The sequence below is a fragment of the Cydia fagiglandana genome, chromosome 1 (assembly GCF_963556715.1).
Source record: "Cydia fagiglandana chromosome 1, ilCydFagi1.1, whole genome shotgun sequence".
Classification (NCBI taxonomy): domain Eukaryota; kingdom Metazoa; phylum Arthropoda; class Insecta; order Lepidoptera; family Tortricidae; genus Cydia; species Cydia fagiglandana.
The window spans coordinates 323,834-351,280 of record NC_085932.1 but is presented as its reverse complement, the minus strand read 5'-3'; the positions used below and the strand labels follow the sequence as shown (position 1 = coordinate 351,280).

The 27,447-nt window shown below is 37.0% G+C and overlaps 3 protein-coding genes across 3 annotated transcripts in view; 2 read left to right on the top strand and 1 right to left on the bottom strand.

Annotated features, from left to right (window-relative positions):
• LOC134669884 (L-2-hydroxyglutarate dehydrogenase, mitochondrial) overlaps positions 1-11,795 on the top strand; it is a 30,926-nt gene extending 19,131 nt beyond the window's left edge. The window contains exons 3-4 of the mRNA XM_063527529.1: positions 10,754-10,974; positions 11,223-11,795. Of these exons, the coding sequence (XP_063383599.1) occupies positions 10,754-10,974; positions 11,223-11,419 (418 nt within the window). The 3' untranslated portion in view covers positions 11,420-11,795. The remainder of the gene's footprint in view (positions 1-10,753; positions 10,975-11,222) is intronic.
• Positions 162-4,524, top strand: LOC134669677 (uncharacterized). Its single transcript, XM_063527385.1, has 2 exons — positions 162-1,206; positions 2,451-4,524. Exons 1-2 carry the CDS (start codon positions 326-328, stop codon positions 2,455-2,457), a joined length of 888 nt encoding a protein of 295 aa, XP_063383455.1. The 5' UTR covers positions 162-325; the 3' UTR covers positions 2,458-4,524.
• A 3,978-nt stretch (positions 11,796-15,773) lies between the features above and the next one.
• Positions 15,774-27,183, bottom strand: LOC134669463 (post-GPI attachment to proteins factor 2). Its single transcript, XM_063527079.1, has 3 exons — positions 26,680-27,183; positions 26,082-26,300; positions 15,774-17,412 (listed from the first exon to the last, which is right to left on the bottom strand). The coding sequence occupies exons 1-3, from the start codon at positions 27,089-27,091 to the stop codon at positions 17,285-17,287; spliced, it is 759 nt and encodes a 252-aa protein (XP_063383149.1). The 5' UTR covers positions 27,092-27,183; the 3' UTR covers positions 15,774-17,284.
• Between the last annotated feature and the right edge of the window lie 264 nt (positions 27,184-27,447).

The following is a 27,447-nucleotide window of genomic DNA, read 5'->3' as shown; positions in this document are numbered from 1 at the left end:
ACAAGCAAAAATACAGATGATTCCTCGACGCAATTGGATGCTTCTTAAATTGTGTCCAGATTTTTTTGTCATAAAAGTTTTTATTTTTCACATATTACTCTCACAAGTTCCGTGATATTTCGACCTTGTAATTTTTTAAGTAAATGTTTTTGTTTATCTATGAGAATCTGATGTGTATTTGTACATATCTATACGTAGTTATAGGGCGTTTGCACCGATTGCTTAACCAGTAATAAACTAGCTTGCGAACTAGACGGTTGTTTCACTTATACATATCAGTGTCGAACGAGGATTCTTAAGTACCCGCGCGAAGTGAAAAAAAATAATGGCGTTTTTTGGAAATTTAACGAATTTCGATCACAAAACAGGCGAATGGCAAATATTTCACAGCAAAATTAAGCAATTCTTTGTGGTGAATAAAGTTGTGGATGAAGAGGACAAGCGCGCCCTTTTGTTCACTCACTTAACGGACGAAACCTACCGCTTGTTACGTAATTTGGCTCATCCAAAGGAATTAGAGGAGCTCGAGTTCAAGGAGCTAGTGAAATTACTCGACGGCCACTTCAAGAAAAAGCAGTGTACATACGCTGATAAGGCCAAGTTTTATGCTGCGACGAAAGTACCAAGCGAGACTTTAGGGGACTGGGCAGCGCGATTAAGAGGATTGGCAACTTATTGCAATTTTGGCGCGGCTCTGGAAGCGAATTTAGCAGATCGTTTCATCCTAGGCTTGGGCTCGGGGCCCGAGCGTGATAAATTATTTGAAAAAACGGCTACCCTGTCGATGGCGGAGGCTCTGGAGATTGCAGAGAAAGCAGCGGTCGCTAGGGAAGCGAAGACGGAGATGGCGGCAACTGTCAAAGAAGAGCCCGTATTTTATGGGGCTAGTAGAAATGGGCACGGCCGAGGCGGCGGGTACAAAGGGCATCGCGGCGGTAGCAACAGCGGTGGCGTGAACCGGCCGGCCGGAGGCGAGCAGCGGCAGCGAGATGATTCCCGATGTCCCATTTGTGGAATGAGAAACCACGATGTAGATAGTTGCCGTTACAAGAGTTATCGATGCCAGAAATGTGGAGTTATAGGACATTTAAAAAAAGTATGTAAAAGCAAGATTCCGCGAGTGAACTGCATCGCCACTGAACTGGAGGAAAACGTGAGCGATGGAGCTGAGCAGTGTTGTAGGGAGTGCCAAATCTTTAACTTAAGGTACGTGACTAATATTAAACCAATTACCTTAGATGTGGTTTTAGATGGTAAAAATTTAACCATGGAACTAGATTGCGGTTCAGGAGTGTGCGTCATTTCAGACAGTTTGTATTACGAGATGTTTTCTGAGTACCAGTTACAAAAATGTGACATTAAAATGTGTTTTTACACCGGCCATCGAATCTCGCCACTCGGCTGTTTCCAAATAGGGGTTACTTACAACAGTAGAACCGAGAAAATTAATATATTTGTTGTAATTAACGGTGGCCCGCCCTTGCTTGGTCGAGATTTTATGGCCGCTTTTGACTTGATTGTAACAACAAAAACAAACCTTAATAGTATTGGAAATGATAATAATGATGTACAACAATTGTTAGAACAATATCCTAACGTTTGGCGCGATGAGCTCGGTTCATTTAACAAGTTCAAGGTCACGTTGCGACTCAAGGAAAATTCATACCCAAAATTCTTTAAACCGCGGTCTGTTCCCTTTGCCTTAAAAACCAAAGTAGAGGAAGAATTGGACAGGTTAGTAAAGTTAGGTATTTTAGTTCCCGTGAATTACTCAAATTACGCGACCCCTATAGTGCCTGTGCTAAAAGAAAATGGTAAGGTTAGGATAGCTGGCGACTTTTCCGTGACACTAAATAAAGATTTGGTAATTGACAAGTACCCCCTACCTCGAATAGAGGAGGTTTTCGCCAAGTTAGGCGGTGGCGAACATTATAGCAAAATAGACCTTAAAAATGCATATAATCAGTTTCTATTGGATGACTCATCGCAGGAACTCACGACCATAAATACCTCGAGAGGATTATTTAAATATACACGATTAGTATACGGCTTGGCTAATGCGCCGGCGATTTTCCAAAAATCTATGGAAACCCTTCTCACAGGTATTGAGGGCGTGAGTTGCTGGCTTGATGACATTTGTATAACAGGGCCCAATAAAAAGGTGCATTTGGAAAGGTTAAATTTGGTTTTAAATAGATTAAACGATGCGGGGCTGCGTTTACAAAAAGAAAAATGCGAATTTTTCAAAACTAGTGTCACCTATTTAGGTTATGTTATTAATAAAGACGGGCTACAGACATGTCCCACTAAGGTTGAGGCCATTTTGAATGCACCAGAGCCAACAAATGTGACAGAGGTGAAGTCGTTTCTAGGCTTAGTCAATTACTACAGAAACTTTATTCCTAATGCTTCCGCGTTAATGAGTCCCTTACACGAGCTGTTACGTGCAGGAGCTGAATGGAAGTGGGGAGAGAGGCAGCGGGGCGCCGTGCGCGCGGTGCGCCGCGAGCTGGCCTCGGAACGCGTGCTGGCGCACTTCGAGCCCAGCGCGCAGCTGGTTCTCAGCGCTGATGCTGGACCCGGGGGCCTGGGCGCTCTTCTGGCACAACGAGCCGCCGACGGACAGGAGAGACCGCTGGCGTTTGCATCCCGCTCCCTCACCTCCAGCGAACGTAACTATAGTCAGATCCAGAAAGAGGCGGCAGCCTTGATTTTCGCTGTGAAGCGTTTTCATCAATACCTATACGGCCGTAGCGAACCATTTATTCTAAAAACCGACCACAGACCGTTAGTTTCGATTTTCAATTCCCAAACCGGAATATCAGCCACGACAGCCTTACGTCTTCAAAGGTACGCTATTATATTGTCGGCATATAACTATACTGTGCAATATGTTTCTAGCAGTAATAACTTAGTAGCAGATTATTGTTCCCGCGCGCCCGTGGCGGATACGTCCAGCGATAGTGATAAAGAATTCGATTCGTTATGTGCACTAAATTTTTTAGATTCGGTTTCGTCGGCAGTAACCGCACATGATATTAAAAGGGCTACCGAGGTCGATTCAACTCTTCAAACGGTAATTAAATATTTGAACAAGGGTTGGCCACGTAAAATCAATTGTAAATCGGTCCAGCCTTATTATAATTGCCGAACCGATTTACAATTTGAAAATGGATCCTTATTGCGAGGGCATAAAGTCGTGATTCCAGTATCATTGAGGGAACGCATGCTAAGCGAACTGCATAGCACGCACTTAGGTATTGTGAAAATGAAATGCGCAGCGCGCAGTAGGATGTGGTGGCCAGGTATCGACCAGGACATCGAGCGCTGCGCGGGCGCATGCCAGGCTTGCGTGGCGCTGCGGCCGGCCCCGCCGCGGGAGCCGCCCGCGCCGTGGCCGCGCGCGCCCGGGCCCTGGCACCGGGTACACATCGATTATATGACGATAGGGCAAAGGGTATATTTGATTGTGGTCGATTCCTATAGTAAATGGGTGGAATGTCTACACATGCCAAACGGTACTAGCACGCAATCATTAATAGCGAAATTAAAGTACATTTTCTCAGTATTTGGTATACCTAAAGTTTTAGTATCGGATAACGATGTAAAAATTCATTGCACTGAATTTAGGTCATTTTGTTCTAACAATGGTATAAAATATATGAATTCGCCGGTGTATCACCCCAATAGTAACGGTCAGGCGGAAAATTCCGTTCGCACGTGTAAAAGAATGTTAAAATATATTTTAAAACAAGATGTAATCTCACACGTAGTACATGAAAAATTGTTGAATTACTTATTTGACTATAGGAACTCTGTGCACTGTACTACCGGGGAAACTCCGGCCAAACTTATGTTTGGAAGGGAGCTGAGAACTCGTCTTGATTTAATATTACCCTCAGACAGTACCGCGAGCGCGACTGATAATACTGATAACAACACAACAACAGCTGTTTGCACGCATAAGCGAATATTTCAAATTGATGAAATAGTTTGGGCCCGGTGGTACAGTGCAAGGAAAGAAAGTTGGGAGTTGAGTAAAATTAAAGAAAAAATAGGAAATAAGATGTTTAAAATATATGTAAACAAATACGATACGATCTGTATAAGACATGTGGATCAACTTTTAAAATATAAAGGTCAAGCTGTTGACAATTTATTTAAAGGGAAAAATGATGTCTCTAACCATCCCATATTACCATTGCCCCCATTTCCTCCCCCGTCTATTTCAAGCAGTATGCCACCTTTACCTACCGATTCTGCGGAGGATAGCCCACCACCTTCCGCTGAAATAGTTGCGGAGGAAAGAAGTGCAGATGATGCTGGGGAAGAAGTGTGGGCAGAGTGCGAGGGAGAGACAGGTGAGCGTGGGCCGTCTGCGAACGAGCCCACTGTCGCCACGCCCCCGGCGTCGCCTGCGCAGCTGCCGAGCGCGGCCGCACCGCGCGAACTTGGTACGTCTGCCTTAGACGAGTGCCAAATGCGACATAATTTGCGCCCCAGAAAAAAGGTAGATTATAAGCTTTAGTTAGTTAAAATTAATATAATGTGTCAATTAGGTTATGTATATTACATATTTAGTGATTGATACTCATGTTACCTATCAACTTAGTTTTAAAATAGTGGTGAAGGGATGATGTGTATTTGTACATATCTATACGTAGTTATAGGGCGTTTGCACCGATTGCTTAACCAGTAATAAACTAGCTTGCGAACTAGACGGTTGTTTCACTTATACATATCAGAATCTCACTAGAATAATATAATCAAGGTATGTTTATATTTGATGATTGAAATAGTAACGCGAAAAAAATATATATATTTGTGTCTTATATTCCTGCCGAAGACTTTTATTTTTCCTTTTCCTTATACACAAGTTTGGCCAAGTAATAAGAATTTAGGGCTCTCAATTTTATTTTGACTTCTACAACAGTAAAGCTACGAGGCCATGTTTGGTATCGTTTTCGTATAAATTCGCAGTACCAAATTTAGTTATGGTATCACATTGACACCATTCCAAAGTAAAAACATATAAACTTATTAAAATACTTTCTTTTAAACTCCTCTTCACGCTTAAACTGCTGAACAGTTTTAATTTATATTAAGTACACATATATTTTGAGTCCCGAGACAGGACATAATAAGTTATCTCAAAAATCATCCTTTAAAGGTGTGAAATGAGGTGTAGGGGGGAATTCAGAATTGACTTCTTGAAGTTAATACTGTTTAAGTTTAGGTTTGAAGTCATGTTTTTTTATCATTTTTAACTAAATCAAAGATGTAGACCATCCCAAATTTCATATAAATCGGTTCAGCGGTTATTGATTTCCCGTACAAATTTCCACGCCACTTTTCACACCTTCAAAAGATGATTTTGGTTATAAGATCTATCCTATGTCCTGTTCCGGGACGCAAACTATTTCTATACCAAATTTCAACGAAATCGGTTCAGCGGTTAAGCGTCAAAAGGAGTTTTAAAAAAACCGGCCAAGTGCGAGTCGGACCCGCGTGTTAAGGGTTCCGTACATTAAGTCCGACTCGCGCTTGACTGCACATTTCTAATAGGTTTTCCTGTCATCTATAGGTAAAGAACTATTTTGTGTATTCAGACGGACAGACATACAGACGCACGAGTGATCCTATAAGTTTTTTGCTTTTGAGGTACGGAACCCTAAAAAGATTTTTTTTAATTTTGTGGAATGGTGTCAATGTGATACCTTAAATGGATTCAGCAACCCAGATTTATACAAAAACGATACCATACACGGCCTAGCACCTTCACTGATGTAGATATATGAAGATAAAATTGAGAGCCCTAAATAAACTTTCAAGAGCGGATATCTCAAAAACTATTCAACATATCGAAAAAATTGACTGAATAAACTTGTAACAAAACTTAAACTTGTGGAAATTAACTTTCATTTTGTATAAATGGCCATGTCGCTAAGATGCATAGTTTCCGAGATATAATCGAAAAACCGGAAAATGGGACCTTCAAACAAAGCCCCCTCCCTCTCTTCCTCCCGCTCAAGCGCTACGGCCGGGGACTTTTGATATGTTCACCTCCTAACTTGCCCAAACCAAGTTACAGAGTCAAAAACTGTGTTCCGAGCATTCCCCTCTACAACTTTTTGGAGCATTCGTTGGCTGACCTAAGTAGCTTATTGCATTTCTTTAAAAACTTTTCTGTAAAAGGTTGACGGGTGTTGGGTGTTTATATGGTTTTGGTCAATTATTATCATTTGCATCGCCCATGATGACTTACTAGAATTACTTACGAGCACACGAGACACTAATAGTAGTTTGACAAACCTTGGTTTTCAAGAGGTATTTTATATTGACATTTGCTGTCACAAATTTGCTGTCAGATTTAGTCGCAAACCGCACGCAAAGTGCACACAAATGTGTCGATACCTTGTTACGGAAAAGTGTACACACGGCGACGACACTTTGTTTCGAAACAATTCTAGACACATTGTGTGGACTCTGTTACGACACATCTGACATTTAGTTACCACTTTGATGATTCTGCGACTGGAATGGTTATATGGGAGGTGCACCTCCACGCAAGGTCGAAGCATGAGCTTTAGGAGGTTAGTGCTCAAACAGAACAAATAATTGGTTTAAGTACGAGTAGCTAAGTGAGAAGGCTGAACTGCCGTATATCACGACCATCGAATTTCGCAAATTGCGGGGATTTTTCTTTTACACCAATGAAACTGTAGGTAATTAGAGTGACAGAGAGAAATGCCAGCAATTTGCGAACTTCGATTGCCGCGGTTATAGCCCTGTTATCTTGAATTAACAGAGATACGCCTAACAATGAAAAAAAATGTAGGCACTATGCTTAACATAATACTTGAACAAAAAAAAAATGGGTAACTAACTATCCTAAGATAGCCAGCCGTGTGTGGACGAATTGAATAAATAGTTGAATGTACTTAAGAACTTCGCTTTGCTCGCTCGTTCAAAAATGTGTGCAGTACTGAACCCTTGGGACGCGAGTTCGACTCACACTGGACCGGTTTTTATTTTGATTTGATATGTCATATTATATTAAATTACAGCCCACTGTGTCTTGTTACTTTTGACCCACAACGTGTTACTTTCTGCACGCCAACGGGGTCATTAGTAACAAAAGACGATTTTTTTAAAACAAAATACACAATTATAATGTTAGTCAAGACGTTAATGTACAGAACATGCACTGACGTTATATACGAGTATGACTACATTAAACTCATCAAAATAATAATGGTTAACCAGAAACTAAGGTCAAAGTACATAGTGTTACGTTTCTCCCCGATCTACCCTACGCATCCAAAATTACTGTCCACCTATGTTCATCACTATATTTTTTGCAAATAAATATATCGTTATCTTTATCAATAAATAAAGTCCTGGCAGGGTGGAAATTTCATTTTGGCGGATTCTTTCTCTCTGCATCTGACTGTACCTACAGCTATTACGGCATTTTTTTGGTAAACTTACGGTTATATGTTCAGACTCTGAATCTCTATAGTTAATATTTAAGATATATGGACATATCGGTATCGGCATATTTAAGATATATGGTCCTTGAACTACGTCCAAAGAGAGGTATGGGAATGGGAACTGAGAATGACATCTCGCTTTGTGTGGTAGGGCACAGCACAGCGGATGTCATTCCAGATCTAGAGCAGAGCTCAACCTTACAGAAATCTGCAGCCAAATAACACTAGCACTAGACCCTACTCATAGTGTCCTTCCTGCCGGTGAGTATGGTTGCCAGTTATCAACGAGGGGTGCGGAGTGTTAGACTCGGCAACGCGCATGGAGTTGCAGGCATCCAAAGGCTACGAAGATTGCTTATCATCAGACGGGCCGTATGCTTGTTTGTCATCGACGAGGTATAAAATTAAATATGCACAGAATATCATTGAACGAAAAACTTTGTTTTATTTTATAGTAAATTAGTATAACACTCGATACATAGGCAATCACAAACCAGGCACCGCAGTGGTTTTGGGCTGTAAGCCTCGTAGGCCAGTATGTATAATGTATATCTCGGCCTCACAAGCCGCAAAAACTCGCTGAGGCTAGACCATAGCCGTTTATTTATTCTTGATTTCATGAAGGTTTGCAGAACAGCACGTAACCGCATTATACATCTATCTTAGACGGACCTCACAGCAACAAAATAGGTGTACCACTGCACGATTTTCAAGTAGTACACGAAATATTTACATAATGTTCCGTATTAATAGGTAATATTTGAAGATCAAAAGTTCTCTAACATAAATACAAGATCACAACATTGTCATCACAGTTCATTGACGTTGACGTACAAAAGTACGTCAAATAGGTATGCAATATTAATACCAGCATAATGAAAATTAATTCCAATCAATAAGTATGAGTCTTCAAACTTTTTTCATTCTAAGCCGGGTTTCAAGGAGCAAATTACTTAAATGATATTGGAATCGTATTGTTTTAAGATAGTTTACTGCGTTTTTCAACCATTATGCCCCAACAAATCAAATCTAAGATGAGACTCGAGCTCCATGTGATGATAATTATTTACCCTGTTTTTTTTAATACTATTTGTCTACTGGTATACTTTTTCGTATATGTATATGACTTAATGTCGAAATAAATGCGAAAACCAACTGTCATTTTAATTAAATTCGCGATACGTGTGCTTTGATCCGAGCCCAGCGGGCATCTGATCAAAGAAGTTGCGTGCACGGAACCGCTGATATCATATTTTCGAACTTATTTAGTGAATGTGAAATTAAAACAAAAAAGTAATCCTGGTAGTCGTTCAAGCATACAATTGCGCGTACATAGAAGCAGTTTTCATATTTCTATCTTTTGTGCACAAATTGTTACGAATCTTTAAAGTCCGTTTTAGACCTATGTTCGTGATCGTTTTCTATCGAGCAAAAGTCAAAAACTTAGGATTCTAATCACTCCACTCACTAGAAAAAGCCCTCAAGTTTGCTAATTGAATGTATGGCAGCCGTATTGTGATCCAAAAAAGAGCTACGGCTTTTAAAAAACTCCGTTTTCTGAACTCACTGCACCTTAAGTACAATCTCGGTCGATCGATGTACGAAATGACATTGATATGTCACAGATTTCAATTGTTTGGTTGAGTTAAATGTAATGCCCGTGTGACAACAACGCTATTTGCTACATTTAATTACTTTTTAAACTTAATTTTGTATTAAAAAAAATAACAAAAATACTTTTTTTTTAATTAACTATGCCATTTAGTTCTCTTAAACGTACTTAACCATACCCCGAAGTTAACGGAATTCAATAAAAACACGGTGTATAAGGAGTGGCGTAGGTTTTGAATAAACAAGATGAAGTAGGTAACTTTAAACTTGACCTTATAGTTATAACCAGAGAGCGCAACTTTGGTGCCGATGACGTCATTATGACGTTAAGTCGCATATAGGATGTTTTTTTTAAACAACATTGTAACACCTTAATGATTCTTAATAATGATAATATATATATAATTGTTTATTTATAAAAATGCTTGGTAATTTACACAAAAAATAATGTAAACATTAAAAAACGATACGAAACGATCTCCTTCTCGTTTAATATGCTTTGTTGTTTTCAAATGTTTCTCTACAGGGTGATTCATGAGACGTGAGCAGGACTAATCCTGCATACTCAGTAACTGATAATTGATCGATCACCGTCGTATTTAGGTGAAACAACCACACTTTTTCCAATTTTTTAACTTTTTGGCGAGGGCAAATTTAATTCTCTACAATCATGGTCACCCCACAAGACCTAATTAATAATAATAAAGCCTCTTTAACCGTAATGACAGCATTATGATTACAAAGAAATAAACTGTCAAATTTGAGTGAGATACGAGTTTTCAAAAGTAACCAGACCGTGATGACATTCAATTTGACACAGAATATCGGTAGTTTAGTATTCTAATTGCAGGGTGACCATGCATGTCGTAAATAAATTAATAAGTTTTTTTTTCAACACGACTAGAAAATTAACGTTAACCCCACTAATACTGATACGAAACAGTTGCTTATAATTTACGAAATGCGTAGTGTTAGTCCTGCTCACGTCTCCTGAATCACCCTGTATATTGCTTGCTTTTGCTGTTAAATTTTGGTCACATTTTTTCATTTTTTACAATCAGAAAAGGAAATTTCTGCAAATACGGGTGCATAGACTCCATAGCGACTTCAAACAATAATATTTCGGTTATATTTTACTAATACAAAAATAAGTAAACAATAATTGGTTGTCATTTCCAACAATTTTGTTTTTAACATGACAAAGACAGTTATGTTTTTATACGTGGCCGGTACGTATAAAAACTCTCAACTCAAGTTTCAATATCAGTAAACTAAAGAGGCTAATAAGTTGTTATTTGTTTAGGTATCTATAATCTAGATAACAACACTCTGTATTTAGCTTCACGTCATACGTCTGTCATCGGCACCAAAGTTGCGCTCTCTGGTTATAACTTATAATAATTTTCAAATAGTTTGGCACGGTGACATAATATGTCGTCTCGATACAATTTTGCAAGACTTTGTGCTATCCTGTAGATACACTTAAAATTTGTAAAAGTTGGTCGTCGTTTTGATTCTGTGCATTTTAAGTTTGATCGTGTTGAAATTTGTTGCCTACCTGAGAATCCCAAAGGTCCAATACGTATCTGTCAAATGTACGGTTGAAATCGCAATACCTACTGTTATAGTTCATTATTACTCTTTTCCAGATGGAGCGACATAAACATGAAAGAACTAAGAGAAATCTTAAGCTTCCAAGGCTTCCGCCAAGTAGCTACCAAATACGCGGGCTTCGGAATGAAAGAGATGGCACGATCGTGGCTGATGCCTCTCCAAGTGGCGCAGCTGAGGAAGTTCGTGCTGTCTCTGTCCACCGCCGACGTCGAGAGAGGCCCGTCGGGCGTTAGAGCGCAGGCTATGGGGAAAGACGGTAAGCGGGAAAGACAGGATGCCTCTTCAAATAGCGCAGCTGCGGAAATTCGTGGGGTCTCGGTCTTCCGCCGATCAAAATGTATAGTTTTCGATAAAATAGGCCGCTCGGAGGGTCTGTACGGAGAGAGAAGGGTCGTGAAATGTATCCAATACATTCTACGACTCTTCTCTTTCCGCACAGACTATTAAAAGTGAAACAGGTACGGGGAAGATGAGTCTTCTTACATTGTATTTGTTATATTGCAGGTACGTTAATAGAGGACTTCGTGTTCGACTCGCAGGCGGGCTCGGGCGCGGGCGCGGCGGGGCGGCGCGTGCTGCACGTGCGCAACGCGCCGTCGCCGGGCGCCACGTCGTCGCTGGCCATCGCCAGGATGGTCGCCGACAAAATGGCCGACCAGTTCAAACTATCCAACAAAACCTCCGTCGAAGCCGCCTTATAGAAAACGGCCGCCGTAACGTGACATAAAACGTTTTAAACGTGAAATGGCATTCTAAAATTAGAGTTAATATTGGTACGTGAGCTAAAAATAAAGTTAAAAACTTAACGATGACGTTTCGAGTAAATTGGGTCTCCGTGCTGCCCCCTATAATTTTTAAACGCTCCTCGTCATGTTGGGACCTCCTGACGTAGTAATTATGAGTTAATTAATGACTAATTTTTATCAGACAAAGACGTACTCTCCGAGGGATACTATTTATTTTTATACTTAAGTAAAAATTGTAAAATTCACCACTTCCGGCGAGACTCGACCTAGCGACCTTTCGGAACGCTACCGATCTGATCGCTACCGGAAGCGTAGTGCCATGCCTTATGGGAAACGATCGCAGAGATAGTTCAGAGCCGGAAACCGCTACCAACTTTTAGTATGTTGTTGGGCATGGCATTGGGTCGCCAAAACTGCCGGGAGACGGCGGCGCCGGCCATCTACTTCAGCGGAATGACGTCATCAAAATGACTCCCGCTTCGTTGCGAATATTGCATACTGCACCCAAACTATGTATAGCACATACACGTGTGGGGTATTAAATGAAAGCCAATTAAATAAACTATATTTTGTTTATACAAAGTGTATCAAAATATGCAACAGTTTAAGAGAAATTTACAGAATAATAAAAATTACGTAAAAAGATATTCGATTATTTGGGTTTTACAACCAAACCAAAAGTCGGACGATAAAGCAATGTACTACAACATTAAAGATGACGTCTCAAGCCATACACTGATATCAATAAAATCAAAATTGGACCAAATATGTGGAAATTATGCATCAAAATGTAGATATTTGCCCATACAAATGCATAAAAGTTAAAAAAATCCAAATTGGTCATTTTCAGGATAATCCGCATAAGCTTCTAGTATGTTATTAGCAATATGACCTGGATTCTAAAACTGCCGGGAGACCATCTCTGTTGTTCCTCAGTTACAAATAATGACGTCATACAAATAATCACTGCCGAATTTCGTAAAATGTAAATTATAGCTATACCACGAGTCTCACATAAACGTGAGTTACATGTAATGAACGGTTATTAAATTTAGTATGATTCACCTAAACATTGTTTGTAAAAAAAATGTACGGTTTAAGAGCTAGAAACAAAGAAATACCACTTTTTATGGAAAAAGTAGATGTATATCAATTTTATAGCTAAACTAAAATCGTCAATAAAACGTTGCATATAACATTTAAAAAACCAGTTATTCAACTATACATCACAGTTTAAATTTTACATTTCTGATAAAAACTGTGGAAGTTGTGGAAAAAAAACTAAAGCGCACCAACAATTCTACCTTAATGCGCTCATATTATGCAAAGAATAGTTCTAATTATCGAGTATTAAATGAATGAACATTACATAAAATACATGAAAATGACATTTTCGAATGAAACCATAATTTAAAAAATAATAATTTACTTGATAAGTAAGCAAAATACTGTTTCTTTAAGTACCTAATCTCCTCCTTTCAAAGTCGGTTAAAATGTAGCTTTTGTGACCTGGGCTACAAAGACAAATAAATTGACACCTAATTTATCAAAATCAGTTCAGTAGTTTCATGCAAACGGTACCTACACATGCACGCATAGATAGCAAATTCTACCGTAGTCGGACAAAAAATTAAAATTCAATAATTAGACCTTTACTATTATGGCCTGGCGTGGCTTGGCATCTAACGTTGAAACCCTCAGGCCGTAGATGTTAGCAGGCCTAGCGGGCGTCGCCTCGATGAGTTAGCAAGATGCCTTATGGAGGCTTCGAATGACCAGAGGGGTGACCTGTATTTCGGAGGATCAGAGGGAAAATTCTGCCAGCCTTCTCAGCTCAGCCTTGAAACCCTTGCACCACTCAAGATTCCACTTTTAAAAGAATACCCAACTGGCGCGAAGTGGCGCAGAATAGGGCAGAGTGACGCTCTTTTGTGTCAGAGGCCAAGATCCTCTTTGCTTTGGGTCACTGAGCCAGTGATGTATGTATGTATAAGGCTAATCGAGGCTTAAATATATAATTATGTATCGCATTAAGTGAACTGATATGGCATTTACCTCGATAAGGCATTTTGTATTAGGCATGTACCTACTTACTGGCATGTAACTTTACATTTCTCTAACTTATAATGTAGCGTTAGGCCATGACAATAAGAGTCTATTTCATATTAATATTTACCGCGACTACAGCAGGAACTGCTGTCTACGTAAGTAATTATGTATTTTTTACATGAAACAACTGAACTGATTTTGATAAATGAGGTGTCAATTTATTTGTCTTTGTAGCCCAGGTCACAAAAACCACATTTTAACCGACTTTGAAAGGAGGAGATTATGTACTTAAAGAAACAGTATTTTGCTTACTTATCAAGTAAATTATTATTTTTTTAATTATGGTTCCATGCGAAAATGTCATTTTCATGTATTTTATGTAATGTTCAATCATTTAATACTCGATAATTAGAACTATTCTTTGCATAATATGAGCGCATTAAAGTAGAATTGTTGGCGCGCTTTAGTTTTTTTTCCACAACTTCCACAGTTTTTATCAGAAATGTAAAATTTAAACTGTGATGTATAGTTGAATAACTGGTTTTTTAAATGTTATATGCAACGTTTTATTGACGATTTTAGTTTAGCTATAAAATTGATATACATCTACTTTTTCCATAAAAAGTGGTATTTCTTTGTTTCTAGCTCTTAAACCGTACATTTTTTTTACAAACAATGTTTAGGTGAATCATACTAAATTTAATAGCCGTTCATTACATGTTACTCACGTTTATGTGAGACTCGTGGTATAGCTATAATTTACATTTTACGAAATTCGGCAGTGATTATTTGTATGACGTCATTATTTGTAACTGAGGAACAACAGAGATGGTCGCCCGGCAGTTTTAGAATCCAGGTCATATTGCTAATAACATACTAGAAGCTTATGCGGATTATCCTGAAAATGTACCAATTTGGATTTTTTTAACTTTTATGCATTTGTATAGGCAAATATCTACATTTTGATGCATAATTTCCACATATTTGGCCCAATTTTGACTTGATTGATATCAACGTATGACATCAGACGTCGTCTTTAATTTTGTAGTACATTGCTTTAATGCCCGACTTTTGGTTTGGTTGTAAAACCAAAATAATTGAATATTTTTTTACATCATTTTAATTCTTTTGCAAATGGCTCTTAAACGGCTGTATATTTTGGTACACACTGTATAAATGAAATATAGCATATTTAACTGGCTTTCATTCAATACCCCACACAATTATGTGCCATGCATAGTTTGGGTACAATATGCAATATTCGCAATGAAACGGGAGTCATTTTGATAACGTCATTCCGCTGAAGTAGATGGCCGGCGCCGCTGTCTCCCGGCAGTTTTGGAGACCCAATGCCATGCCCAACAACATACTAAAAGTTGGTAGCGGTTTCCGGCTCTGAACTATATTCCCATAAGGCATATGACTAGCGTGCGAGTCTCTCCATTTACACGCATAGCGACATCTAAGTACAGTCGGCAGCAGAAATTGCTAAGCGGACGAGGTGTTCAAAATTACCTTGACGCGCTCTTACCTATTCTCTAACAATAAAGTCGCATCAAGATCATTTTGAACACTTCGCCCGCTTAGCGACTATTACTGCTGACTGTACCGTAAAAATGTTCTATCTTATTTTTTATTTTTCCATTTTTCCTTTGATATAAAAAATTGTATTAACAATCGGTGTTGTTGTTGTAGCACATTGTTAGTTATGAATATGAATCACTACACCTTACGAACCAAAGTCCCCCGCCGCGTCTGTCTGTTTGTTTGTTCGCAATAATCTCTAAAACTAGTGAACGGATTTTCATCCGGTTTTCACCTATCAATAGAGTGATTCTTAAGGAAGGTTGAGGTGTATAATTTGTTAACCCGTGCGAAACCGGGCGGGTCGCTAGTTCGAAATATGTATAACTTAAGATTTCGGTGCCGTTATTAAATCTTATTTCAAAGACATAATTGGTCACCCGCGTGGTCAATTATTTATATTGTTGTGAGCACATGTCATACACACACACATTTATGACTCGAATTTTGTACTATGTTTAAGTTATGTATGGTGCTAAATTTTAATTAAAAAGATCTAATTTAAAGATGTAATTCCAATATATTAAATGTGCAATTCAGATGTATATAGATTTGTTATATAATAAATATACATTATGCATCGTTTACATTAAAATCTTTTATTTAAAAAAACATGAGGCGTGTAAATAAAATAGGTTCGGCATTATAAATTAATAAACTTTATTCCGTTTTTTTACTATTAAACAATATGTTCAGGGAATACAGTTAAAATAATCAAATGACGATAAATTATTTGTACCTACTTTTAATTGATATCAAAATATTCATAGCAGTATGTTATGTTATAGTCATATCTAAAAATAAATAAATCTTTCTACAACCCGTTAAAATAAATATGACTAAAAAAACATTCATATGCAATTTTCTATTTAGCAGTACTTAATACTTTAATAACGATATAAATAAAAAAATTCAATACAAATTTCGATATTTCCAGTTACCTTAAAAACACCTGGGCTGCATAATATATAATAAAACTATCGATTCTTCCGTTCACAATCGTGAAACATAATACATATAGCAAAATATTTTTTCATAAATACTGTTTTTATACAAAGCCTAAAAATAATTTTGTAGAAAATCGCGACATTAAAAAATCCTACTTAAAGCTAAAATTCCTGTTCTTGCTATTACTTATATTATTGCTTATATATTTTGGTATAAAGCCTAACACAAAATGTATATTTTATTTGTTAGTAAGGAATGTTGTAAAATCAGTTAAGAGGAGGGAAAATTGACAATGCTACTTAGCCTAAGGGTCAGACATCAATACATTTCCACCGTGAGATTTTGCATCATCTCTGACACCTATACGCCGTTAAAGGGTTAAGCATAGTAACGTCTAGGAAAGAAGGATATTTACGACGGTTTCATGAGATAACTACACATCATTGTTAAACCTTCTAATATGCAGGACCCGCCTACGCGCATGAGGAATATTCGCTACATACAGTTTAACTACTGCGGACTACGGCGTAGCAGTCGGTGCGGAATTGCGCACTGTTTGTGTGACTTTGTTTTGTTGTATTTATTTCACCCCCTAGTCTTAGACAATACATATTGATTGTTTTTCGCATTAAAAGCCACATTTCTAATTAGTAATTATCTATCTACAAATTGCGTGTTGTAATTTTTAGCTATTTATCTATTGAAAATATAAGACTAGACTATTTTGCAACGCTTGCACCTTTTGTCATAAATACATGAGGATGTCTGCAAATACGCCTGAAAGCCGAGCCTGCAAGTTACTCAGGGGATGTCTTAGCCAAGGAGACAATATTTCGACGAGGCGATATGTATCAGAATTACAGATGCATGCAAAGTTATGTGGTCATTTCCAAACATTATTTATATTATTAATCCTGTCCTGTGACCACCAAAGACGTCAGCTGACGCGCGCGGCTACAGCCCAATATAAGTATTAACACGTTTTATAATTTTAGTCTTCACCTAATTAATACCTCTGCCAATACCAACCCTTAATTTTAAAATGTCATGAGAATTAATAAATTATTTATGTATCCGCAATGCTTCGAAATAGGAAAAGTGGAAAACTCCGGGTTACCACACCCCTTCGCTCGACCAACTGAGCTACCAAGACTCACGGATTGACTGTGCTTGAGCAGATGAGTTCGTCCAATTTTCCTTTATTTATAAACATCACAAGAACGAATTCTTCTAATAATCTTATTCCAAATGGATTCCTCTAAGGGATACGCACAGGAACTGCCTTCGGAGGTCGTACACCGTCGTCAGGTGGAACATTATGTTGCTGATCACCACTATGTACTCCGAGAACCCAAACAGTGAATACACTGAAAAAGACAAACAATTTTATGATTACTTTCAACATAAATAAATTGAAATAACTTTGATACATAACTAACTTATTCTTTAGATAAATATAAGTTTACAGCTCTAGATATGCCAAAACACTTAAACTCTTAATACATAGTCATACCTATTTCTAGGATCTTTATTTAACTTTACATATGTGGAGATTTCAAAAAGTCCTGAAACTATACTAATTTACATAGGTACTCGTAGAGTTAAAAAAAAATACTTTGTAAATCCTGATACTATACTAATTTACATAAGTTGAGTTTAAAAAATATATATTGCTCGGTACGTGGGTGCTTTCGAACCGTGATAGGTGCGAACATTTAGATATGCGAATATGTTTCAGGCTCTACGTGCGCTTCGCCCTACTGCAGCTATGTAGTTGTCAGGTGTAAAAATACACATACACTCTAGAACGGATGGGTTGTCAATATGATTTCTTAGTAGTAGACAGTAGTGTAAGGCAAGCGTTTGCTTACGCCTTAGCTCGAGAGACTCTAACCCTACCATTCCCAGGACAAAGGACTTATGACATAGTTTAATAAGAAATGGAATTTCAATGATGCTTTTCACAAGCAAAATGAAATTTTAAAAATTTTATAAAAATAATGTTTTGTTAACATTTTGTATGACTTTGTCAGCAGTTGATAAGTGAACTTGATGTTTTAAATTAAATTCTAATAATTGGGATGGATATTATGAACAAAATGCATTAATTACAGTGGAACCTGGATCTCAAGGGACCGGCCAGTTTTTGTCAATTAACCAGGTTTTTCATTTAAGCAGGTCGTTTCAATTAACGAGGTTCAAAAAATCGTTGTGTCAATTATGGAGGTTTTCTAGGGTTTCTGCTCGAGAATTCCCGAGGCGAGAAATCTCGAGAAATTTGTCCGAAGTCGAGACGGGAAAAAAATAATCAATGCCTCGAGAACTCGAGAAATAAATCTCTTGTGATAAGTAAAAAGAAAACACGCGTATAACACATGATGTGTCTATAATGTATTTCTTTAGGTAGTTAAATAAATATGAACAATTTTTTTTTACATTTTCAGGTAGGAACCTACTTCAAACATTTATTACCAACCAAATAAAAAACTACCTTGATCCGTGTCCTATCGTTTCATGTTTTGAAACTTTTGAACTATAATGATTCATGACATTCAAGTAGTGTCTTTTTATTGAAAAACGTTTTAAAACATTTTGTAACGAATTATAGGACCATGTAATCAGTGGCGGATTTCCCATAAGGCACAGTAGGCCCGGGCCTAGGGCGGCAAGATATTAGGGGCGGCAAATTGTGACAAAAAATTCGCTGATGATAACAAAAAATAACTCAAAATTAGACCAGGGGGCCGATTTTTGAATTTCGATCGCACGATTTCGTCACTCGAAAGTCGGTGGAAAACGGAGAAATGCTAATTTTTGAAATACGAGCAATCGAAATTTAGAATCTAGTGCTATTAACCACTCGATTTCAATTCTATTAGTAGAATTTAAGTGCCTAGTATTGGAGATATTATTTAACGAAATACACGAAATGGAGTGGTCGAATTTCAAAAATCGGCCTCCTGGCAACAAATTCCCAAAAAAGTACCTATAGAGGGAAATGCTTGCAACAAAATTTTTGACTTTGTACCTATTTTTATTTGAACTATCTAGGAGGTGAACATATCAAAAGTCGATATGTTCACCTCCTAGATAGTTCAAATAAAAATGACGAAACTGCCGGACCAATTAAGTTGAAATTTGGCACACATATGTAAGTTTGTGACCCAAAGATGGACGTGTAACGTAAATAATAATACTTTGTGCAACATGGGGCGTAAGTTGAATATTGCAAACGAGAGTAAGTTAAATCGCGACGGCTTGCCGGAGCGATTTATAGGCTCGAGTTTGCAATATTATTACGCCCCGAGATACACACAATGTTTTTCCTCACACTTGCGATACAAAAAATAAGTTTAAAGACAAAAAACTGTTAATTATGGCACTAGAAACTTCATAACTCCCTAGGGAAAACGAATTTTCTATAACTCCCGCTACGCCTACGTGCAATTCCACATTTACTGAGCGAGTGTGATGAAAATGAATTTTAAATATGGCCTCCATATTTTGGGGGGTAAATGAGAAAATTTAAAACTAAAGTTTTTCAAACTACAGTAGAGTCCGGTTATAACGACACTCAAGGGACCGCTGATATTACGTCGTACTAACCGGACGTCGTACAAAACGAGCCGCCAATTTTAATATATTTTTTAATCAAAATAATTACATCATTTTGTATTTATTAATACTTATGCGACAATCAAAGAAATAAAACATTTCTTTTAAAATATATATTTTCGTTAGTATTACGACACCTTGTCTTAAATGGAGAGACTTGTGTGTTTAGAAGAAGCCACTTTTCATCAAGGTACGCGTACTCACTCGTCATCCGCAAATTACTCGAATCCCGTAAAATAAAAAGTCGTAATTCTTGGGAATCTAATCAAGATGACGTTGTTTTATCACATAGTTCCTGTGACCACCTCCTGTGTCCATCGACAGATCAGCTCGAAGGTACCTACCAAAATATTGCATTGTCACCCAACTTACATAATTATATCTTATTTATCTTATTTTTTTAATTATGTGTGTGAAGTTTAAGCTCAATCGAATAATGGGAATTGTTTTATTTAGTTTGCAAGATTACGAAAAGTTTCATCTTGCTCCCTATATGTAAAAGGGGGAGGAGAGTTGGGTGCGCGGGACGGAGTAAGCTTCTTACCAACAATTTATTTGTAAAAACTACGTCGCTCGTCGTTGTAACCGGACTTGACGGACGGATTTTGAGTCAATTTCCGTCGTTAAAAGCGATCGGTCGTTATAAGCGGAGTCGTTATAAACGGTTGTGCTTTCATAGTAGCTTGTACTAAAACCAAACAAGTGCCTATACTTACGTCGCTATAAGCGGTTGGTTGTTATTAGGGTTTCTGGTTTCTCGACCTTTTTAATTTCTCGAGGCACGGGAATTCTCGACCAAGATTTCTCGAGTTTCTCGAGTATCTCGAGAAATTTTGAAAGCTCCTAAAAACACCATGTTATATTTTTTTTTGCTTTTTTACAAATCAAACTCGTAGGAATCGTAGGTGAGATCAATAATCAAACATAAGTATGGTACATTTTTAGTCACCATAAATTGCACTTAATAATCTTAAATACAACAACAAAAAAAAACTATACGTGAAAGCGTGCGCACCGGCGATGTGTTATGCAGTATGCTATAGTGTATTTCTTTAGGTATTCAACAAAATGTAAACATACACAATATGGTATTATATTAGGCAGCAATATTCAAGTCAATAAATTTAACTCGATGTGACAAAACTTACAGAAGTTTTACTACGTAATATTAATTACTCGTACTTACTCAACGTAACAATAAAGCTGCTAAAAATTGTAATATTTTGCTTATAGGAATATATCGGGATGATTTGATTTATCAATAGTAATTTAGTTTTGTAATATTTGTTATTACACTTATTACATGCAGTGGCGGATTTGCAGTCTTTGCCGCCCTAGGCCCCAAGCCTAGTAGCCGCCCCTTTCTCAGCATCAGCACTCATCATATTGACTACATTTAGATCAGGCAACGGAAAGATATATTATAAAGGGAAATGCTTGGGACACATTTTTTACTTAGTAACTTTTTTGGACTCGTTATGAGGTGAACATATCAAAAGTTGGGGGGTTTGGTTTGAAGGTCACATTTTTCGGTTTTTCGCTTATTATATCTTAGAAACTATACGTCCGTGACATGATCATAGGAACATGAGCTCTTTGATTTGATATGTAACACGATATACAGTAGAATCCGGTTAGTACGACTCCGCATATAACAACCAACCGCTTATAGCGACGTAAGTATAGGCACTTGTTTGGTTTTAGTACAAGCTACTATGAAAGCACAACCGTTTATAACGACTCCGCTTATAACGACCGATCGCTTTTAACGACGGAAATTGACTCAAAATCCGTCCGTCAAGTCCGGTTACAACGACGAGCGACGTAGTTTTTACAAATAAATTGTTGGTAAGAAGCTTACTCCGTCCCGCGCACCCAACTCTCCTCCCCCTTTTACATATAGGGAGCAAGATGAAACTTTTCGTAATCTTGCAAACTAAATAAAACAATTCCCATTATTCGATTGAGCTTAAACTTCACACACATAATTAAAAAAATAAGATAAATAAGATATAATTATGTAAGTTGGGTGACAATGCAATATTTTGGTAGGTACCTTCGAGCTGATCTGTCCATGGACACAGGAGGTGGTCACAGGAACTATGTGATAAAACAACGTCATCTTGATTAGATTCCCAAGAATTACGACTTTTTATTTTACGGGATTCGAGTAATTTGCGGATGACGAGTGAGTACGCGTACCTTGATGAAAAGTGGCTTCTTCTAAACACACAAGTCTCTCCATTTAAGACAAGGTGTCGTAATACTAACGAAAATATATATTTTAAAAGAAATGTTTTATTTCTTTGATTGTCGCATAAGTATTAATAAATACAAAATGATGTAATTATTTTGATTAAAAAATATATTAAAATTGGCGGCTCGTTTTGTACGACGTCCGGTTAGTACGACGTAATATCAGCGGTCCCTTGAGTGTCGTTATAACCGGACTCTACTGTAGTTTGAAAAACTTTAGTTTTAAATTTTCTCATTTACCCCCCAAAATATGGAGGCCATATTTAAAATTCATTTTCATCACACTCGCTCAGTAAATGTGGAATTGCACGTAGGCGTAGCGGGAGTTATAGAAAATTCGTTTTCCCTAGGGAGTTATGAAGTTTCTAGTGCCATAATTAACAGTTTTTTGTCTTTAAACTTATTTTTTGTATCGCAAGTGTGAGGAAAAACATTGTGTGTATCTCGGGGCGTAATAATATTGCAAACTCGAGCCTATAAATCGCTCCGGCAAGCCGTCGCGATTTAACTTACTCTCGTTTGCAATATTCAACTTACGCCCCATGTTGCACAAAGTATTATTATTTACGTTACACGTCCATCTTTGGGTCACAAACTTACATATGTGTGCCAAATTTCAACTTAATTGGTCCGGCAGTTTCGTCATTTTTATTTGAACTATCTAGGAGGTGAACATATCGACTTTTGATATGTTCACCTCCTAGATAGTTCAAATAAAAATAGGTACAAAGTCAAAAATTTTGTTGCAAGCATTTCCCTCTATAGGTACTTTTTTGGGAATTTGTTGCCAGGAGGCCGATTTTTGAAATTCGACCACTCCATTTCGTGTATTTCGTTAAATAATATCTCCAATACTAGGCACTTAAATTCTACTACAGTGAAACCTGGTTAAGTGGGACCTGGATAAGTGAGAAACCTCTATAGCTGGGACTCATGGTGCGGTCCCGACACTTTAGCACTGAATTACCTCTATTACTGAGAAAAAACGAACCTCTATAACTGGGATTTGTTGTTGTGATTTTATAGTCACATTTACCTCTATAATTGAGAAAGAGAGTGTATTTTACCTCTTTTACTGAGACTATATTTATAAGATTACATTTTCCTAATTGTTTTTTAGAATTTTATAGGGAATTGACTTCTGTATCTGAGATAACGTCAATCTATGACCTCTCTAACTTGGACTTCATTGAACAATTTCCGTATTCTTACTAACTCTTAGTCTATCCACAAAAATTCTGCATTTGCCTAATTGTGTCTATACAACTTCAAGTTTGATTTTGTTAATTTATGTAAGTAGTTAAAACTATCGAAACGAAAGCTGAAATTTTGATGTAACACGAAAAAATAAATTTTCATTTATTAAATTTCTAATACGCAATGAAGTCCGTATCAAATGTAATTTAATTTTGAAATATCTATCCTTTGGAGAATCATTCAAAATAAATTCAAAGAAATATTTAAACAGACTTAAAAAATATTTAGGGACAAGGATTATTTATTTTTAAAGATAATTACTAAATAACTTATTAACCACCTCTATAACTGAAATATACTCTATTCTCACCTCTATTAATGGAACCCTCTGTAAATGAGACAGAAATTTATTTGTACCTGGCTAACTGGGAGCCTGGGTAAGTGGAAAACCTCTTTAAGTGAGACAAATTTGCTCGTCCCTTGAGATCCCACTTATCCAGGTTTCACTGTAATAGAATTGAAATCGAGTGGTTAATAGCACTAGATTCTAAATTTCGATTGCTCGTATTTCAAAAATTAGCATTTCTCCGTTTTCCACCGACTTTCGAGTGACGAAATCGTGCGATCGAAATTCAAAAATCGGCCCCCTGGTCTAATTTTGAGTTATTTTTTGTTATCATCAGCGAATTTTTTGTCACAATTTGCCGCCCCTAATATCTTGCCGCCCTAGGCCCGGGCCTACTGTGCCTTATGGGAAATCCGCCACTGATTACATGGTCCTATAATTCGTTACAAAATGTTTTAAAACGTTTTTCAATAAAAAGACACTACTTGAATGTCATGAATCATTATAGTTCAAAAGTTTCAAAACATGAAACGATAGGACACGGATCAAGGTAGTTTTTTATTTGGTTGGTAATAAATGTTTGAAGTAGGTTCCTACCTGAAAATGTAAAAAAAAATTGTTCATATTTATTTAACTACCTAAAGAAATACATTATAGACACATCATGTGTTATACGCGTGTTTTCTTTTTACTTATCACAAGAGATTTATTTCTCGAGTTCTCGAGGCATTGATTATTTTTTTCCCGTCTCGACTTCGGACAAATTTCTCGAGATTTCTCGCCTCGGGAATTCTCGAGCAGAAACCCTAGTTGTTATATGCGGAGTCGTACTAACCGGATTCTACTGTATATCGTGTTACATATCAAATCAAAGAGCTCATGTTCCTATGATCATGTCACGGACGTATAGTTTCTAAGATATAATAAGCGAAAAACCGAAAAATGTGACCTTCAAACCAAACCCCCCAACTTTTGATATGTTCACCTCATAACGAGTCCAAAAAAGTTACTAAGTAAAAAATGTGTCCCAAGCATTTCCCTTTATAATATATCTTTCCGTTGCCTGATCTAAATGTAGTCAATATGATGAGTGCTGATGCTGAGAAAGGGGCGGCTACTAGGCTTGGGGCCTAGGGCGGCAAAGACTGCAAATCCGCCACTGCATGTAATAAGTGTAATAACAAATATTACAAAACTAAATTACTATTGATAAATCAAATCATCCCGATATATTCCTATAAGCAAAATATTACAATTTTTAGCAGCTTTATTGTTACGTTGAGTAAGTACGAGTAATTAATATTACGTAGTAAAACTTCTGTAAGTTTTGTCACATCGAGTTAAATTTATTGACTTGAATATTGCTGCCTAATATAATACCATATTGTGTATGTTTACATTTTGTTGAATACCTAAAGAAATACACTATAGCATACTGCATAACACATCGCCGGTGCGCACGCTTTCACGTATAGTTTTTTTTTGTTGTTGTATTTAAGATTATTAAGTGCAATTTATGGTGACTAAAAATGTACCATACTTATGTTTGATTATTGATCTCACCTACGATTCCTACGAGTTTGATTTGTAAAAAAGCAAAAAAAAAATATAACATGGTGTTTTTAGGAGCTTTCTAAATTTCTCGAGATACTCGAGAAACTCGAGAAATCTTGGTCGAGAATTCCCGTGCCTCGAGAAATTAAAAAGGTCGAGAAACCAGAAACCCTAAGGTTTTCATTAATAGAGGTTGCGTTCTGACAAATTTCTTTTATGGAGGTGCAAATAACCATTTAAACTGATTTACACGCTTACGTTCAGGGTTTCTGGTTTATATATTACTTCTGTCTATACTTGCACTTTTACACTACATTAATTACAGTACACTTTATTTTCTTATCATTTAGGTTTAAAAATCCTCTTGAATTGTAGAAGAAAGTTTTATTAGAATGTAAAAAGCATACTTTGTTTTTTATTGATCAAAACTACATATTTCACCTACTACAGGCTGTGATAGATACCCAATAAATAAATTAAATTCTGGATGGAGATATAAATAAAATGATCATTGCTATTAAAATATTGTTTCTGCTGTCTATAACTACATTATTTCAATTACAGAGGTAATAAGCAAGACTCGTTTCAATAATAGAGGTAAAACAAGAGCAAAAATAACGGATTTTTTTAGCACAGTGTCAATTATAGAGGTCTTAAGTTGCGATGTGGTCAATTATAGAGGCAAAATTACGAAAAGCACTAAAATCTAAATTGCAATTATAGAGGTTCCAAAATTTCAATTATAGAGGCCTTTTGGTCTCAAGGGACCGGGACCGGACTTTTGGTTGCAATTATTGAGGTTTTCCATTTATCCAGGTGCCAATTAACCAGGTTTCACTGTATTAGTAAGTAATGAACCTATTAAGGATGAAAAAGGTAATCTGTATACAATTTACTTGTTATACTAAGTCAGTAAATTCATAAAACAATGCCTAACTATATGAAAACTAAACAAGCAAACTAATGCAGCAAAGATGATAGAGCAGATGATGACCACAAAAGCTCTCCACTGGAGCTTGATGGACTGCATCTTTGAGCTGGACACAATGGCATTACCTCAGTACTTACCGTAAGGTTCACATAATCTGTTGTGTCTCAAGAAGAAGTAAGCAGCGAAGGCGAAAGAGCCAATGTTGACCACAAAAGCTCTCCACTTGAGCTTGACGGACCGCATCTCGGAACTGGACACGGTGGCTTTCCGCCGGTACTTGGTGAGCATCATGCAGGTGAACAACATGTAGAACACTGATGTCCCGATGAACATTTTGAAGCAGAATTCATGATATGCTGAAATTATATATAGAATATTTGGTAAAGTATTTTAAACTACATCAGGATATTTCACAAACTTTAAATATTGAAAATCGTAATGAATTAATGCAATGTGAATCAATATTCCGAAAAAGCAACAACTTTCAAGTCTGGCACAAAGCAATGATTTTTTTCCAATTTCCTTTTATTAAAATAAATAAATATTTTAGAGACAATCTTACACAGTAATAAACAGTTTAGTGGAATATTTTTTCCATGGTTTGTTTTGTTTTGTCTATGAAGACAGCAGATGGAAACGAGATAATAAAATTGTTCAGTTCAGTCAAAAACCTTCAACACGTCATTGCAGTTGACCCAGCAAATAAAATGCATTGCATAATGCAAGGTTACTTACGATAATGCAGCGATGAAGTCCAATGCGTTAGTCCTAATAAAGATACATTTTCTATAACGTTTAACAATACTGCTAACTTGATCACTATCTCTAGATTATCGCTTATAACGTTCCTGTAGTACTCCCACCTCAGGTAAACTATGAAGAAGCGCATAGGCGCGTGAGCGTAAATAGCCGATCTCCATATAGAGCTTTGAGGCTCATAGTTCCCTATGGACGCTGATATAGACGGAAACACATTCGGCACATCACAGTGTGTTTTATTCGCATTTTGAAAATCTTTGTACATAGTCATCAGAACGCAAGTTATGAACGCGAACAGCGGCAGCGACACAGTGACGAAGCACAGCTTCGTGACTGAAAGTCGACAGAAATATCGTCTTTTAGTCTCATTGTATAGAGGGATATACATTTATTTTCCTTAACTACAATAAATAGTTAATACTGTTTTCTACACAGTTTGAGCAAGTTTTGTCAATAAAAGTGACAGAAAGCAGTGGACATTGAAAATGACAGTTTATAACTGTCGTTTTATGGTAGAGAGAAACTAGTAAATGTCCGGATTAGTTCCAATTAACTTAGTAGTATTATGGAAAACATTTTCATAATATAAATTAATGTTATAAATATCAAATTAACCTTATTTTATTACTTATATTTCTATAATATTATAATTTATTACTTTTTTAAAACAAAACTTTAAACAAAAAACATGTATTTGCTTTTAACTTGTCTGCTTGTCTGTTGCATCCAGTTACATCATTACAA

What these genes read in the sequence shown, in the direction of transcription:
- LOC134669677 (XM_063527385.1), top strand. Translation starts at nt 326, where the DNA reads ATGGCGTTTTTTGGAAATTTAACGAATTTCGATCACAAAACAGGCGAA.
- LOC134669463 (XM_063527079.1), bottom strand. Translation starts at nt 27,091, where the DNA reads ATGTATATCCCTCTATACAATGAGACTAAAAGACGATATTTCTGTCGA. An exon ending in GACTTCATCGCTGCATTATC is followed by an intron (nt 26,301 to 26,679) that starts GTAAGTAACCTT and finishes ATATAATTTCAG; the next exon opens with CATATCATGAATTCTGCTTC. An exon ending in CAGATTATGTGAACCTTACG is followed by an intron (nt 17,413 to 26,081) that starts GTAAGTACTGAG and finishes TGTCTTTTTCAG; the next exon opens with TGTATTCACTGTTTGGGTTC.